Source organism: Trichechus manatus, unplaced genomic scaffold (genome assembly GCF_000243295.1).
Source record: "Trichechus manatus latirostris isolate Lorelei unplaced genomic scaffold, TriManLat1.0 scaffold00111, whole genome shotgun sequence".
Classification (NCBI taxonomy): domain Eukaryota; kingdom Metazoa; phylum Chordata; class Mammalia; order Sirenia; family Trichechidae; genus Trichechus; species Trichechus manatus.
Genome location: NW_004444047.1, coordinates 2367057 through 2384553, shown reverse-complemented (window position 1 = coordinate 2384553; position 17497 = coordinate 2367057). Strand labels below are relative to the sequence as shown.

Genomic DNA, 17497 nt, shown 5'->3' with positions numbered 1-17497 from the left:
GCTACTCACCAAGGTAGAATGTAGAACATTGTCTTTATAAACTGTGTTATGCCAATTGAGCTAGATGTTCCCCGAGACCATGGTCCCCACCGCCTTCCACCCAGCAGTTCACACCCTCAGGGAGTTTGGATGTGTCTATGGAGCTTCCATGACCTTTCCTTGTACAAGCTGTGCTGGTTTCCCCAGTATTGTGTACTGTCTCACCCTTCACCCGAGATACCACTTATCTATTGCCTATTTAGTATTTCTCCCCTACCCCTCCCAGCCCTCGTAACTAACAAAGATTGTTACTTTTTGTGTGTAAACTTTTTCATGAGTTTTTACAATACAGGTCTCATACAATATTTGTCCTTTTGTGATTGACTTATTTCACTCAGCATAAAGTCCTCCAGTTTCATCCATGGTATGAGACGCTTCACAGATTCATCATTGTTCTTTATGGTTGCGTAATACTCCCATTGTGTGTATGTACCATAGTTTGTTTATCCATTCATCTGTTGATGGGCATCTAGGTTGTTTTCATTGTTTTGCTATTGTGAACAATGCTGCCATGAACATAGGTGTGCATATGTCTATTCGAGTGACGGCTCTTATTTCTCTAGGATATATTCCTAGGAGTGGGATTGCTGGATTGTATGGTTATTTCTATTTCTAGCTTTCTGAGGAAGTGTGATATCATTTTCCAAAATTGTTGTATTATTTTGCATACCCACCAGCAGTGCTCAAGAGTTCCGATCTCCCTGCAGCCTCTCCAACATTTGTTATTTCCAGTGTTTTTGATTTGTGCCAGTAATGCCGGGGTGAGATGGTATCTCATTGTGGTTTTAATTTGCATTTCTCTAATGGCTAGTGACCGCGAGCATTTCCTCATGTGTCTGTTGGCCGCTTGCATGTCTTCTTTGGTGAAGTGTCTGTTCATTTCCTTTGCCCATTTTTTAAAGAAGATTATTTGACTTTTTGTTGTAGAGGTGTTGGATTTTCTTGTAGATTATGGAGCTTAGACATTTGTCTGACTTGTAATGTCCAAAAAATTTTTTCCCAGTGTTTGGTTCCCTTTTAATTCTTTTGGTAAATTCTTTTGAAGGGCATATGTGTTTGATTTTTAGAAGATCCTAGTTATATAGCTTATCTTCTGGAATTTGTGTGTTGATGGTTATGGTTTGTATCCTGTTAATGCCATGTATTAGGGCCTGTAGTGTTGGTCCTATTTTTTCTTCTATGAACTTTATAGTTTTGGGCTTTATATTTAGGTTTTTGATACATTTTGAATTAGTTTTTGTATATGATGTGAGGTATGGGTCCTGTTTCATTTTTTTTGCAGATGGGTATCCAGCTTTGCCCTCACCATTTGTTAAAAAGACTCTCTTTTTCCCATTTGATGGACTTCGGGCCCTTGTCAAAGATCAGGTGACCGTAGGTGGATGGATTTACATCTGGGTTCTCAATTCTGTTCCATTGGTCAATGTATCTGTTGTTGACCCAGTACCAGGCTGTTTTGACTACTGTAGCTGTATAGTAGGTTCTGAAGTCAGGTAGTGTGAGTCCTCCAACTTTATTCTTCTTCTTCAGTAGTGCTTTACTTATTCGGGGCTTCTTCCCTTTCCATATAAAGTTAATGATTAGATTTTCCATCTCTTTGAAGAATGTTGTTGGTATTTGGATCGGGATTGCATTGTATTTGTAAATTGCTTTGGGTAGAATTGTCATTTTCACAATGTTGAGCCTGCCTATCCATGAACATGGTATGTTTTTCCATTTATGTAGATCCCTTTGGGTTTCTTGCAGTAGTGTTTTGTAGTTTTCTTTGTATAGGTCTTTTACATCCCTGGTCAGATTTATTCCTAGGTATTTTATTTTTTTAAGGGCTATTATAAATGGTATTTTTTTTCCTGATTTCCTTTTCATCATTCTCTTTATTGGTGTATAGATCCACGGAGTTTTTAATGGCTGATTTTTTGAAAGTAGATCACCAGGTCTTTCTTCTGAGGTGCCTCTGGGTGGACTCAAACCTTCAGTCTTTTTTTTAGCAGCAAATGTGTTACCATTTACACCACTCGGGTTCTCCCGTCTCTGATAAAAAGCAGTTGCTGTCAAGTCGATTCTGATTCTGGTGACCCCATGTGTGTCAGAGTAGAGCTGTGATCCATAGGGTTTTCAGTGGCTGAGTTTTCAGAAGTAGATCACCAAGCCTTTTGTAATCTAGTGATTCAGAAGCTGTCTAACTTCAGGGGGGATAAGAATCACCGTCAGCCCAAGGCTGATCCCTGTCCAATCTTTTTATCATTTCTGATGCCAGCCGTCCCTCCCACAGCACTCTCCACTTCTCTGCTGGATTTGATAATTCATTGCAATGGCCACACAGAACTCCCAGACTTTACTCACAGTTATAGGGCTTATTAGGGAAGTAACAGGTTACAACTCAGGATCAGGGTCAACTTGGAAGGAACAGGAGACAGTTTGTTGATCAGGACAGCTTCCAATCAGGACAGCTTCAGCTCCTTCTCAGCTGTACCCATTGGCAGGCCATGCTTCTAGGCCAGGTGAGCCTCCTCTCGGCCGGGCGGACCTCCTCTCAGCTGGGCTAGCGGACCCTTCTCTCGGCCTCTGCCCGGTTCAGGCAGGTGTTATAGCACTTTAGATCCACCAACTAGCGCCCAGAGGCACCTCACTCTACCAGCAAGCCTCCTGCCCGAAAGCACTCAGCTCTCTTGCTCCGTCTCACACTGATCTACCGGTTCTCACCACTTGTACTGCTACTGCCGTTTCCTGCCATCTTGTACTATCTCCAGTGTTATAGCTCTCTGTCTCCTGGGTCTAGGTAGTTCTTAGCTCAGAGACCCCAGGTCCAAAGGATGCACTTCACTCCAGGCTCTTCTTGATGGTAGTGAGGTCCTCCTCAACCTCTGTGTGATTGACTCATTTATAAGCCTTCTCCTCCCATCAAGACTATGAATTGACCAATCCTGTCGGTAGGCCACAGTCACCTAATTTTCATAGCAATCGACCAATCACTGCAAGAATTTTATGCACCTTATTTTTATAGTAAACTGTCCAATCTCTTTGCAAGACTGTGGTGTAGCAAATCATCTTGGCAGAACTAAAAACCCAAGGCTATTGTTGTTCTTAGGAGCCGTCAAGTTGGTTCTGACCCTATGTACAACAGAACGAAACACTGCCCAGTCCTACACCATCCACACAATCATCATTATACTTGAGCCCATTGTTGTAGCCACTGTGTCAATCCATCTCGATGCGGGTCTTCCTGTTTTTCGCTGACCCTCTACTTTACCAAGCATGATGTCCTTCTCCAGGGACTGATCCCTCCTGATAACCTGTCCAAAGTATGTGAGAGTGCCCCTTACTTCTAAGGAGCATTCTGGTTGTGCTTTTTCCAAGACAGATTTGTTTGTTCTTTTGGCAGTCCATGGTACATTCAATATTCTTCACCAACACCATAATTCAAAGGCATCAATTCTTCTTCCGTCTTTCTTATTCATCATCCAGGTTTTGAATGCATATGAGGCGACTGAAAACACCATGGCTTGAACCCAAGGCAAGAAAGGTCACAAATAAAGAGAAACTCATCGCCCTGCCTCTTTCTTCTGAGGCATCTCTGGTTGGCGTTGAACCTCCAAGCTTTCATTTAGTAGCTGTATGCTGAACCGTTTGCCCCACCCAAGAGCTCTGTTAGTGGGATAGATGAGGGCTATTAGTTTCTTTGATGTTTTAGGAGTGTACGTATATTGGATGCCTCTTTATGCCAGCAGATAACGCAGGGAGTTTGGGACCAGCCCTTGCCACCGTGCCTCTTGATAGCATCTGATCCTTTCTAAAGTACTTTCATGGCAACCTTGCTTGACAGACTGGAGCTCTTTGAAATGATGTGACGGAATTAAGTATCTTACGGGCTGTAGAGTTGAGACTGAAACCAAGATTTAAAACAAGGAAACCATGCAATTCCCTGTGTAATCAGATGGGATCCTTGCAGTGGGTGTGGGATCTTGTTCCCTCTTTTTCCCTGCCTTTCAGGACTCTCACGTGTAATTACTGTGGCATCTTTAGCTTAAATTGACTACGTGGCTGTGCTGCAGATACCTGTCCCATTTACACCCCTCATGCTCTGGCTTGCCTTCCACTTGATCACTACCTAGAGTTAGAGAAGGAAGGGAAGACGACCGGTCCTCACGGGGCTTTTATTCTTTGTCCCGCACGAATAAAACCAGAAGAAACTTAGGAAGATGTGCCTGACTCTTTTCCCAATGTTTGCTCAGGTCTGTGTGGAAGGCGAATTCAGTAGTGATCTGGGTGGAATGGGGTATGTCTTAGTCATCTAGTGCTGCTGTAACAGAAATACCACAAGCGGATGGCTTTAACAAAGAGAAGTTTATTCTCTCATAGTCCAGTAGGCTACGAGTCCTAATTCAAGTCATCAGCTCCAGGGGAAGGCTTACTCTTTCTGTCAGCTCTGGAGGAAGGTCCTTGTGATACATCAGTCTTCCCCTGGTCTGGGAGCATCTCAGCGCAGGAACCTCAGGTCCAAAGGACGCGCTCTGCTCCCGGCACTGCTTCCTTGGTGGTATGAGGTTCCCATGTCTCTCTGCTCACTTCTCTCTTTTATATCTCAAAACAGATGGGCTTAAGACACTATCCAATCTTGTAGACCTCATCAGTATAACTGCCACTAGTCTATCTTAGTACATCATAGTGATAGAGTTTACAACACATAAGGAAATCACATCAGATTACAAAATGGTGGACGGTCATACAATACTGGGAATCATTACCCGACCAAGTTGACAGATATTTTTTGGGGACACAGTGCAATCCATGACAGGATGTGTTTTTTGATAAAAACTTTTATTTTTCCAGAAGAGTTGTGTAGCTGCTGTTGAACTGGCCTCCGACTCGTGGCGACGCCATGCACAATGGGGCGAAACACCACCTGGTCCTGTGCATTCCCCATGATTGATTGCAGATCAGACTTCTGCGATCTGCGGGGATCTTCTTTCTTTCTGTCTTGGCATCTGTACGTCTCTGGTGATCAACTTCCAAAAATCAGCCAAAGAAAATGCTGAGACTTACAGTGGTCCGATCCACACCGGACTGTGGGGATGACCCAGGACTGGGCCGTGTTTTGGTCTCTTGTGCATGGGGTCACCAACTCGACAGCAGCTCACAACCACCACTCAGGCTGTAGATGATACTGCTGCTTACCATCTAGTGAAGGAGCCCTGCTGGGGCAGTGGTTAAACGCTTGGCTTCCAAACAAGAGAGAGGTGGATGTTCAAACCCACCCAGCGACTACACAGGGAGAAAGACCTGGCAATCTGCTCCTGTGAAGATTACGGCCTAGAAAACCCCACGGGGTCCCTGGGATTCGGAACTGACGTGACGGCACTCAACAGCGACAACCACCGATGAAGGATGCAGGGCCCAGTCTCCCTACGGCTTTGAACAGAGTAAAGTTGGCGTTACTGCTTGTTTACCTGCAGACTTGTAAGAATACTAGGAGTGGAATCTTGGAGCACAAATGGGCAGCAGAGGGTTTCCAAGGAGTGGCTGGTGGATTCGAACTGCCGACCTTCTGGTTAGCAGCCGAGCTCTTAACCACTGCGTCACCAGGTTAAGAGATGAGGATGTTGGGACCACAGTGAGGGGCACGCCTCACAGACCCAGGAGCTCAGGTGGGCTTGGAGGTCACTCGGCTGCATGTCTGCGTTCTCCTTGTGTTTCCTGTCTGTCCCCGGGCCTTCCATGATCCCACTGGGATGTCTGCCTTCCCTGCTTCATGCTTGGTTTTCATTCCTATTAGTTGCACCACCAGAGAATTCCTAACTGTTGTGAAGGATCAGAAAGAAGGTTTTCCTCTAAAGCAGAGGTTCTAGTAGCAGCTGGACCCCTTCTGGACCTCTCCTGTTTCCCACCAACAAAGCATGAAGTCCTCACCGAAGTGTCTGAACCCCCGTGGTGGAATTTCCAGGATAGTGATCTCGGGGGTGCAGTGCCCATCCCTTCTGTGGGGAGAGGGCCTTCTGGTGACCCCGATGAGTATTATCGTTTGAGGGGGGAATAGTTTAATTTTTTCCTGATTTTAAAAATGATAAATACTATTTATCTAGGGCCGCTGTAACAAAAATACGACAAGTGGGTGCCTTTAAAGAACAGAAATGTGTTTTCTCACAGTTCTGGAGGCTAAAAGTCCAGATTAGGGTCTCAGCTGTGTGGATTCCTGCTGTGGTTTCTCTCCTGGTTTCTGGTGACTTCTGGAGATGCTTGGTGTTGCTTTGCTTGTAGATGATTCTTGCAGGGCATCTGTCTTCCTCCGTGTGGGTATCTCTGTGTCTACTCTGCAATCTTTATAAGACAACACTCAGAAGGGATTAGGATTAGGATCCACCCTACTCTGAGATGACCTTGTTAACATAACAAAAGAAACCCCTCATCTCCAAACTGTGTCACACATACAGGTACCAAAACCAAACCAAACCCATTGCCATTGAGTTGGTTGTGACTCACAGTGACCCTATAGGACAGAGTAGAGCTGCCCCATAGGGTTTCCAAGGAGCGGCTGGTGGATTTGAACTGCCAGCATTTGGGTTAGCAGCCAAGCTCTTAACCACTGTGCCACGCCACCAGGGCTCCGTATACAGGTACAGGATTTCCACATTTATTTTTATTTTTTGTGGGAAGCACAATTCAATGCATAACAACAATGTAGAAAATCCAGGCAATGCAGAGATGTTTAAAAAAGAGAATAAAACCCACTCAGAGGCAGCCAGTCGTTTGTTAACACTTTGGTGATTGGTCTTCTGCCTTTGCACATACGTAAGCAGAGACCTCTTTCAAGTGTTGAAAAGCAAAGTTGTCACTTTGAGGTCTAAGGTGCGCCTGACCCAAGCCATGGTGTTTTCAATCACCTCACATGCATGAGAAAGCTGGACGATGAATAAGGAAGACTGAAGAAGAATTGGCACCTTTGAATTGTGGTGTTGGTGAAGAATGTTGAATGTACCATGGACTGCCAGAAGAATGAACAAATCTTTCTTGGAAGACGTACAAGCAAAATGCTCCTTAGAAGCAAGGATGGTGAGACTACATCTCACATAATTTGGACATGTTGTCACAAGGGACCAGTCCCTGGAGAAGGACATCATGCTTGGTAAAATAGAAGGTCAGCGAAAAAGAGGAAGATCCTCAACAAGATGGACTGATAAAGTGGCTGCAACAACAAACCCACACGGAACAACATTTTTGAGGATGGTGCAGGATCGGGCAGTGTTTTGTTCTGTTGTACATGGGATCAGAATCAACTTGATGGAACCTAACAACAACAATGACAAGCAGAACCACACACATTTTATACAGAGGGTCTTAGTCATCTAGTGCTGCTGTAACAGAAATACCACAAGCAGATGGCTTTAACAAAGAGAAATTTATTCTCTCACAGTCTAGGAGACTAGAAGTCTGAATTCAGGGCGTCATCTCCAGGGGAAGGCTTTCTCTCTCTGTTAGCTCTGGAGGAAGGTCCTTCTCGTCAATCTTCCCCGAGACTAGGAGCTTCTCCGCACAGGAACCCCGGGTCCAAAGGATGCACTTTCCTCCCAGCACTGCTTTCGTGGTGGTATGAGGTCCCCACTCTCTGCTTGCTTCCCCTTCCTTTTATCTCTTGTAAGATAAAAAGTGGTGCAGGCCATACTCTGGGGAAACTCCCTTTACTTTGGATCAGGGATGTGACCTGGGTAAAGATGGTGTTACAATCCCACCTTAATCCTCTTTAACATAAAATTACAATCACAAAATGGAGGACAACCACACAATACTAGCAATCATGACCTAACCAAGTTGACACATATTTTTGGGGGATGTAATTCAATCCATGACAGAAGCAGTTGTAGAACTCCTGGATTTTTCATTCAATAGTATCTAGTGGAGGTTTTCCAAGTAAACAACTATAGATACACATTACCCATTTAAATATCTGCATGTTGATACATCAGTATATTTAAGCATTCTTTTCTCCGTGGACATTTAAATTGTTTCTAGATATTGCTAAACAAACTTTTTTTGAACATCTTTTAAGGAGTCCTGGTGGTGCAATCTTTAAGCACTCAGCTGCTAACCAAAAGGTTGGCGGTTCAAACCCACCCAGCCGCTCCACAAGTGAAAAGACCTGGAGATCTGCTCTGGTAAAGATTACAGCCAAGAAAACCCACGGAGCAGTTCTACTCTGTCACGTGGGGTCGCTGTCAGTCGGAATCAACTTGACGACGTGCGTTTTTGACCACAAACAACAGCATACATTTTTGCTCAAGGGACCAGTTGACCTTCTTGGTGTATATTTCTAGAAGTGGAAGTATGGGATGTAAGGGCATGTATGTTAGAAGGTTGTACCAAATACACGCTGCCAATAGGGTTTGGAAGTTGTTGTTGTTGGGTGCCGTCAAGTCGATTTTCTATTCACAGAGACCCCATGTGACAGAGTAGAACTGCCCCATAGAGTTTTCTAGGCTATAATCTGTGGGAGCAGATTACCGGGTCTTTCTCCCACAGAGCCACTGGGTGGGTTAGAACTGCCTACCTTTTGGTTAGCAGCCGAGTGCTTAACTGTTGCACCACCAGGGATCCTGGATTTGGAAATTCCACCCATGAAGAGAGCACACTCTTGGCCTCCCCTATCCGTGTGTTGTCTGTGGCTCTCAGAAAGGGGTCTGACCCATGCTGTTTCATAAGCACGTGTCGGACTCAACAATCCCTGACGGTTCCCTGGACGTGAATAATTTGACCATTTCGGCATGCTGCTACAAGGACGCTGAGCACCGTCCATTTCATGAATCTAAGACACACAGTGAACCAAACAACCTGTTTTCAAAAGCAACAAGTAAGTGATTGTGATGTGGGAGTGGACACCCTGCACACTCAGCCTGGCGTTGGGCGACAGGCATGAGGTTCCACGTCACATTCTGCCTCTTCAGGAAGATATGCAGCACGTAGCTGGGGTCCATCCACAGAATCCCACGGAATCGCAGTGGTCTGTGAAGCCAGCTCAGTGATAGGAGCTGAAAGAGCTTAGGTTATCTAGTCGAGGGAGAGAGAGGGGGTGGGAGGAGATCACTGTGTCGGCGTCTGCAGGAATACTGTAGGGTGATCATGAGTTAGCTGTTATCCTTCTACATCTGGTGGGACGGAGGAGCGGGCTGGTTGAGCAGCGGGTGATTCATCATCCTAAAAGACTTCTTGGACAAAGGAGCTGAGTTCCATGGAAGGTGATGAGGTCTCACCATACAATCCCAGAGAGCTTAAATGAAGAAGAAACCCTTGATGTCTGGGAATGTTGTTACACTTGGAGCCTTGACTTGGTAGATCTTTAAGTTGAGGTCTTTGTTCTGTGACATGAAACCCAAACCAGGTGGCCATTGAGTTGACTCTGACTCATGGTGACCCCATGTGTGTCAGAGCAGAGCTGTGCTCCATAGGGTTTTCGTTGGCTGGTTTTCGGGAAGTAGATCATCAGGGCTTTCTTCTGAGGCATCTCAGAGTGAGCTTGAACCTCCAACCTTTCAGTTAGCAGCCAAGCGCATAATCCATTTGCTTCACCCAGGGACTACGCTCTGTGACATACCAAACCAAATGCTTTGCTGTTGAGTTGATTCCAACTCATAGTGACCCTAGAGGACAGAGTAGAACTGCCCCATGGGGTTTCCAAGGAGCAGCTGGTGGATTTGAACTGCTGACCTGTTGGTTAGCAGCCTGAGCTCTTACCCACTGCGCCACCAGGACTCTGTGAGGAAATCTTCCCAGTTTGCTTTATAATCAGTTGTTCACTGAAACTAGAGGACGCACTCCTAATGCTCCCACTCACGTCTGTGTTGTTCTTTCCCCTTGTCTTCCTCAGCCTCCCGACAATGGGCCGCCACCGCTACCCACCTCCTCTCTCCCTGAAGACTATTATGAGGAAGCTGTGCCACTGAGTCCTGGGAAGGCTCCAGAATACATCACGTCAAGTGAGTGTTGGGCTCTACTGGCCAGAGGTGGCCTTTGGGTTTGCATGACCTTGCTGTTGTCTGGGCATGAAGGAAATGGAGGCATTAAAAAAATGCTACGGAGATGAGAAGTTAAGTAAATTTTGACCCCAAAGAGGTAAAGACAGAAAGGGTTTATAAAAGTCTAAAACAAACAAAAAACCAAGCCAGGCGCCATTGAGATGACGCAACTCACGGTGACCCCATGTGTGTCAGAGTAGAACTGTGCTCCGTAGGGTTTTCAGTGGCTGATTGTTTGGAATTAGATCACCAGGCCTTTGTTCCATTGATAAGTCTAAAGTACCTTACAAGTGCTAGAGTGGATCTTATCGTCATTAATTCAACAACAGCAAGAATCACCAGAAATTAAGACGATGCTGTCCGGGCCGCCAGGTGCTGGCTGCTGTGCCTGTTACCTGTGGATTTAGCACAGTGGGCATGTGCGTTCAGGGCCGCGGCCCAGGTCAAGTAACCACAAAGCAGTTGCTAGTTAAAGGGTAATGTCTCTCTTTAAAGATATAAAAAAATAGCTTTGAAGTGATGCATCCAAGGCTCAGACGGGTGGCTTAAAAAACGAGTAGTCCAAATCAGTCGCAAAGTGGTCATTTATCTGGCTTAATGGGCTTTTGAGTCAACTATATGGTCCCTGGTGGCGCGAATGGTTAAGTGCTTGACAACTCACCGAAAGGTTGGCGTTTCAGACTCGCCCAGAGGTACATCAGAAGAAAGGACTGGAGATCTGCTTCTGGAAACTCACAGCCTTGAACCTTGTGGAGCAGTTCTATTCTGACACACATGGGGTCACCATGAGTTGGAGTTGACTCGATGGTAACCGTTTTTTTCTTGGTTCAGCTATGAAATATCAATTTACCATTTAAAAAAGTGAATTATGAATTAGCTTTTATAAAGGTCCTTCTTAAAGAAGGCCCCGTCACTTCAGCTAAGCATGGATCTGTCACTGTTTTCCCAAGTACCGTCTGGATCGGAGAGAAGTGTCTCCGATAGCATTTTGTTCTCGGAAACGTCCCGTCAGACTTTCGGTCACTGGAATTGTTCTCTCCCCCTTGGCTCGGAATAAGTGAGATGCTGTTGCTGTGGAGCAGAGAGCAGTGAATGAAACAGCTTTGTGACTCTGTTTTGTGGTGCATACTGCACACTAAACCCACCCGCCATCTTTTTTTTCTAAACTGTGGTAAAGTATGTATAACAGAATACTTGCCATTTTAACCATTTCTGAGCTTACAGCTCAGCGACACTCATTACACTCACCATGTTGGGCGGCCACCACCACCGTCCATCTCCAGAAGTAGGAGAAGGAAATCCTGAGTTTCAGTCAGAGGCCCGTGGACTTGATCTGGTTAGAGACTTGCTCAATCCAGAGGGAAAATGTGCAAATAAATGGGGAATGTGGGAGCAGAGACTGAGTCTAAGGGAGGAAACCTTAGAGACTTTGTAGCTTTCTGTCTCTCTGTCCCCTACTCTGTCTCTGTGTCTCTCCTCTCTCTCTCCCTGTCTCTGTCTCTATCTCTCTCCTCTCTCTCCTTATCTCTGTCTCTGTCTCTCCTCTCTTTCTCTAGCTTGCTAGCTCACTCTGTGTTCCTCCCTTTCTGTCTGTCTTTCTCTGTCTCTGTCTTTCTCTCCTCTCTCTCTCCCTCTCTGTTTCTGTAAAAATGGCATGGTGGCATCAGACCTCCTCATCTAACTTCACAAGGGGAGGAGAGAGAATCACCATCACCATTAGCCCAAGGCCGACTCCTATGAGGTGGAGGTGAGACATGCCTCCTCTCTCCAACCTTTTTATCAGTTCTGACACAGCTGTCCCTCCCACAGCACTCTCTACTTCTCTGCTGAGTTTAATAATTTGTTGCAATGGCCACACAGAACTCCCAGACCATACTCACAATTGTAGGGTTTATTAGGGAAGTAACAGGTTACAGTTCAGGATCAGGAATGACACAGGATTCAGTTCTTCCATCAGGAAAGCCTCTTCTCAGCTGTGCCCACAGGCATGCCTCTCCCTCAGCCCCTCGGCCCCTCGGCGTGGCTTCTGCCCTGCTTGGGCAAATGTTACAAAGCTGTTTAGTTCCACCAGTAAGTGCCTGAGGTCACCCCACTCTGCCCGTAATCCTCGGCCCAAAGGTGCTCAGCTCTCTAGCTCCGTGAGTCAGCTTGCCTGCTGTAGCTACCTTGCTTTGAGAGCCAGGAAGGCCACTGTCCTGTCTCACGCTGGTCTCCTTGTTCTGCTGCCGCTGTTTCTCCGTCGCTGGACTCTGCTGTGCTTGCCGCTGCTTCTCGCCGTCTTGTGCCACCTCTGGTGTTACAGCTCTCTTCTGTCACCTGGTCTAGGAGGTTCTCAGTGCAGGTGCCGCTGGTCCAAAGGCACACTCCACTCCTGGCTCTTCTCATGGTAGTGAGGCGTCCCCTTTCCCCTTCTGGGATTGACTCCCTTCATGCCTAGTGGAATCGCAACGCTGACCAATCCACTACAAGGGCTCCATACAACCTATTTGCATGGTCCCACCCTGAAAGGTTTCTATGCACTTTATTTGCATTATTAGCAGGCTGTCCAATCCCTTGGATGGGCCACAAGCACCTTATTTGCATAGTCCCACCCAGTCATTGTGTGGGAGTCACAAAGACTATGGCTGGAAGAACCATATTAAGTAATTCATTGCACTGCAGTCTCTCCCTGTGTCTCTGTCTGTCTTTCTCTCTCTGCATCTCTGCCTCTGTCCTTCTGCATGTCTTTCTCCCTCTCAGTCTCTCTGATTAGAACTCTTCTTTTATCATGTAAATGAATCTCTCATTTGACTTCCAAGCAATTTCTCCAGTTGTAATTAACATGTGAGTGAGGAGCTGTCCTGGGAGTTGGCTGCTCCTCCATGTGGGGGAGGGAGAGAGGCTCTGCTCGCCTCCTGGGGTGGGGGAGGAGAGGAGGTGGGCAAGGAGGCTAGAAGGCCTAGTCCCAATCGCCAGGGGTCTCAGACCAGTGGAGTTTCTTCCTTTCTAGGAGATTTTGAGAGCCAGTCTGCCTGCATCCAGGGGGCCGGGGGTGAGGTGGACTCCCTCCCCCACCAGCCCAGCTCCAGTCAGAACCCTAGGCCCACACTTCTTAATGCAGAGGTCCGGCGGGGGGCGGTTCCCAGAACTTGCCTGGGGTTATAAGAATCACGGGAACACCTGCTGAAAAATACAGACTCCTGACTCTCCTGGATCTTTCCCCTCGTTGTTGTTGTTGTTGGGTGCTGTTGAATCGGTTCCGACTCGTGGTGGCCCCACGCACAACAGAGTGTGACACTGCCCAGTCCTGCGCCAACCTCACAATCGCTGCTATGCTTGAGCTCATTGTTGCTGCCACTGTGTCAATCTGTCTCGTCGAGGGTCTTCCTCTTTTTCGCTGAGGCAAGACCAGAGCAGCACCCACGCACAGGCTCTCGGGCAGAAAATGATTGAGAACAAAACAAACAAGCTTCTCCATCATAGCCTTTTTTTCCTTGCTTCCTCTGTCATCTGGGTTTTGCCAGAAAATCTGCCTAAATTATGCTCATCCTGACTGCAGCTATTGCCCTGGCATGCACACATCCAGATAGGAACAGCAGGCTGACGTCGGAAACCCTTTTCGTAATGACCACCCGGGATTTATTTTTGAATCACTGGCGTTATTTCTGCCCTCAGCATCTGGTCAGCTGGGGCCACTGTCCTGTGACAATGACGTTGGAGTAGAGGGTCTGAGTAGGTGCTCCCTCAGGGAGCCCCGGATGCCTTTGGTTTCACTCTCCAAGTGCTGCTGTAACAGAAATACCACAAGTGGGGGGCTTTAACGAACAGAAATGTGTTTTCTCACAGGTCAGCAGGCGAGAAGTCTGAATTCAGGGCACCAGCTCTAGGGGAAGGCTCTCTCTCTCTCTGTCAGCTGTGGGGGAAGGTCCTTGTCTCAGCTTCTGCAGCCCTGGCGTTCCTCGGTTCCTTAGTGGTCCTCACCTGGTAGCGGCATCTGTCTTCCCCCATTTATGCTGGCTTCTCTCCGTGTCTGTGCTGCTCTTACTTCCCTCAGCAGAGATTGGTTTAAAACACCCTCCACTCTTGTGAAAATACTGAACTTGTCAAGGATTTCATTTTACTTGGATCCACAATCAACACCCATGGAAGCAGCAGTCAAGAAATCAAACAACATATTGCATTGGGCAAATCTGCAGCAAAAGACCTCTTTAAAGTGTTAAAAAGCAAAGATGTCACTGTAAGGACTAAGGTGCAAGACCCAAGCCTTGGTGTTTTCAGTTGCCTCATATGCATGTGAAAGCTGGAGGATGAATAAGGAAGACCTAAGAAGAATTGATGCCTTTGAATTAGGGTGTTGGTGAAGAATATTGAATGTACTGTTGCCTTAGTCCTCCTGTGCTGCTATAACAGAAATACCACAAGTGGATGTCTTTAACAAAGAGAAATTTATTTCTTCACACTAAAGTTGGCTAAAAGTTCAAATTCAGGGTGTCAGCTCCAGGGAAAGGCTTTCTCTCTCTGTCAACCTTCTCATCAATGTTCTCCTGGAATAGGAGCTTCTCTGCACAGGGACCCCAGGTCCAAAGGATGCACTCTGCTCCTGGCACTGCTTTCTTGGTAGTATGAGGTCCCCCATCTGCTCCCCTCTCTCTTTTATATCTCAAGAGATTGCCTCAAGACGCAGTTCAATCTTGTAGACTGAGTCCTGCCTCACTAACACAACTGCCACCCATCCTCCCTCATTAACGTTATAGAGGCAGGATTTACAACTTTTAGGAAAATCACACAATACCAGGAATCATGGCCCAGCCAAACTGATACACACATTTTTGGGAAGACATAATTCAATCCAATTACAATTACAACTTAATCCCCCAATGTGTCAGTTTGTCGTACTGTGGGGGCTTGCGTGTTGCTGTGATACTGGAAGCTATGCCACTGGTATTCAGATACCGGCAGGGTCACCCATGGCGGACAGGTTTCAGCTGAGCTTCCAGACTAAGACTAGGAAGAAGGACCTGGCAGTCTACTTCTGAAAAGAGTTAGCCAGTGAAAACCTTATGAATAGCAGCAGAATATTGTCTGATATAGCGCCGGAAGATGAGCCCCCCAGATTAGAAGGCACTCAAAAGACAGCTAGGGAAGAGCTGCCTCCTCAAAGTAGAGTCAACCTTAATGACAAGGGTGGAGTCAAGATTTCCAGACCTTCATTTGATGATGTGGCACGACTCAAAATGAGAAGAAACAGCTGCAAACATCCATTAATAATCGGAACCTGGAATGTATGAAGTATGAATCTAGGAAAATGGGAAATCATCAAAAATGAAATGGAATGCATAAACATCAATATCCTAGGCATTAGTGAGCTGAAATGGACTGGTATTGGCCATTTTGAATTGGGCAGTCATATGGTCTACTATGCCAGAAATGACAACTTGAAGAGGAATAGTATTGCATTCATCATCAAAAAGAACATTTCAAGATCTATCCTGAAGTACAATGCTGTCAGTGATAGGATAATATCCATATACCTACAAGGAAGACCAGTTAATACAACTATTATTCAAATTTACACACCAACCACTAAAGCCAAAGATGAAGAAACTGAAGATTTTTACCAACTTCTTCAGTCTTAAATTGATTGAACATGCAATCAGGATGCATTGATAATTACTGGTGATTGGAATGTGAAAGTTGGAAACAAAGAAGTTGGAAAATATGGCCTTGGTGATAAAAACGATGCTGGAGATCTCATGATAGAATTTTGCAAGACCAACGACTTCTTCACTGCAAATACCTTTTTTCAACAACATAAACGGCAACTATACATGTGGACCTCCCTAAATGTAATACACAGGAATATCAACTACATCTGTGGAAAAGGAGGATGGAAAAGCTCGATATCATCAGTCAGAACAAGGCCAGGGGCTGACTGCGGAACAGACCATCAATTGCTCATATGCAAGTTCAAGTTGAAACTGAAGAAAATTAGAATAAGTCCATGAAAGCCAAAGTATGACCTTGAGTATATCCCACCTGAATTTAGAGACCATCTTAAGAACAGATTTGACACATTGAACACTAGTGACCGAAGACCAGACGAGTTGTGAAATGACAACAAGGACTTCATACGTGAAGAAAGCAAGAGGTCATTAAAAAGATACTTTTTTAATGAAACTTGCTCTTGAAAGTTGAGTAGCTAAAGCAAAAGGGAGAAATGATGAAGTAAAAGAACTGAACAGAAAATTTCAAAGGGTGGCTCGAGAAGACAAAGTAAAGTATTATAATGACATGTGCAAAGAGCTGGAGATAGAAAACCAAAGGGAAGATCACACTTGGCATTCCTCAAGCTGAAAGAACTGAAGAAAAAAAATTCAAGCCTTGAGTTGCAATAGTGAAGGAGTCTATGGCGAAAATATGAAAAGATTTAGGAAGCATCAAAAGAAGATGGAAGGAATACACAGAGTCATTATACCAAAAAGAATTGGTCAATGTTCAACCATTTCAAGAGGTAGCATATGATCAGGAACTGATGGTACTGTAGGAAGAAGTCCAAGCTGCACTGAAGGCATTGGTGAAAAACAAGGCTCCAGGAATTGATGGAGTATCAGTTGAGATGTTTCAACAAACGGATGCAGCACTGGAAGTGCTCAATTGTCTATGCCAAGAAATTTGGGAGAGAGCTACCTGGCCAACTGACTGGAAGAGGTGCATATTTTTGCCTATTCCCAAGAAACGTGATTCAACCAAATGTGGAAATTATTGAACAATATCAATAATATCATACCCAAGTAAAATTTTGCTGAAGATCGTTCAAAAGTGGCTGCAGCAGTATGTCGACAGGGAACTGCCAGAAATTCAGACTGGATTCAGAAGAGGATGTGGAACCAGGGCTATCATTACTGATGTCAGGTGGATCCTGGCTGAAAGCAAACAATACCAGAAAGATGTTTACTTGTGTTTTATTGACTATGCAAAGGCATTCGATTGTGTGGATCATAACAAATTATGGATAAATTGTGAAGAATGAGAATTCCAGAACACTTAATTGTGCTCATGTGGAACCTGTACACAGATCAAGAAGCAGTTGTTCGGATAGAACAAGGGGATACTGCGTAGTTTAAAGTCAAGAAAGGTGTGCATCAGGGTTGCATCCTTTCACCATACCTATTCAATCTGTATGCTGAGCAAATAATCTGAGAAGCTGGACTATATGAAAAAGAAAGGGGCATCAGGATTGGAGGAAGACTCATTAACAGCGTGCAATATGCAGATGACACAGCCTTGCTTGCTGAAAGCGAAGAGGACTTGAAGCACTTACTGGTGAAGATCAAAGACCACAGCATTCAGAATGGATTACACCTCAACATAAAGAAAACAAAAATCCTCACAACTAGACCAATAAGCAACATCATGATAAATGGAGAAAAGATTGAAGTTGTCAAGGATTTCATTTTTCTTGGATCTACTATCAATGC

General features: G+C 45.4%; 1 protein-coding gene across 1 annotated transcript in view; it reads left to right on the top strand.

Annotated features, from left to right (window-relative positions):
• AFAP1 (actin filament associated protein 1) overlaps positions 1-17497 on the top strand; it is a 133534-nt gene that overhangs the window by 14684 nt on the left and 101353 nt on the right. The window contains exon 3 of the mRNA XM_004383550.1: positions 9893-10001. Within this exon, the coding sequence (XP_004383607.1) occupies positions 9893-10001 (109 nt within the window). The remainder of the gene's footprint in view (positions 1-9892; positions 10002-17497) is intronic.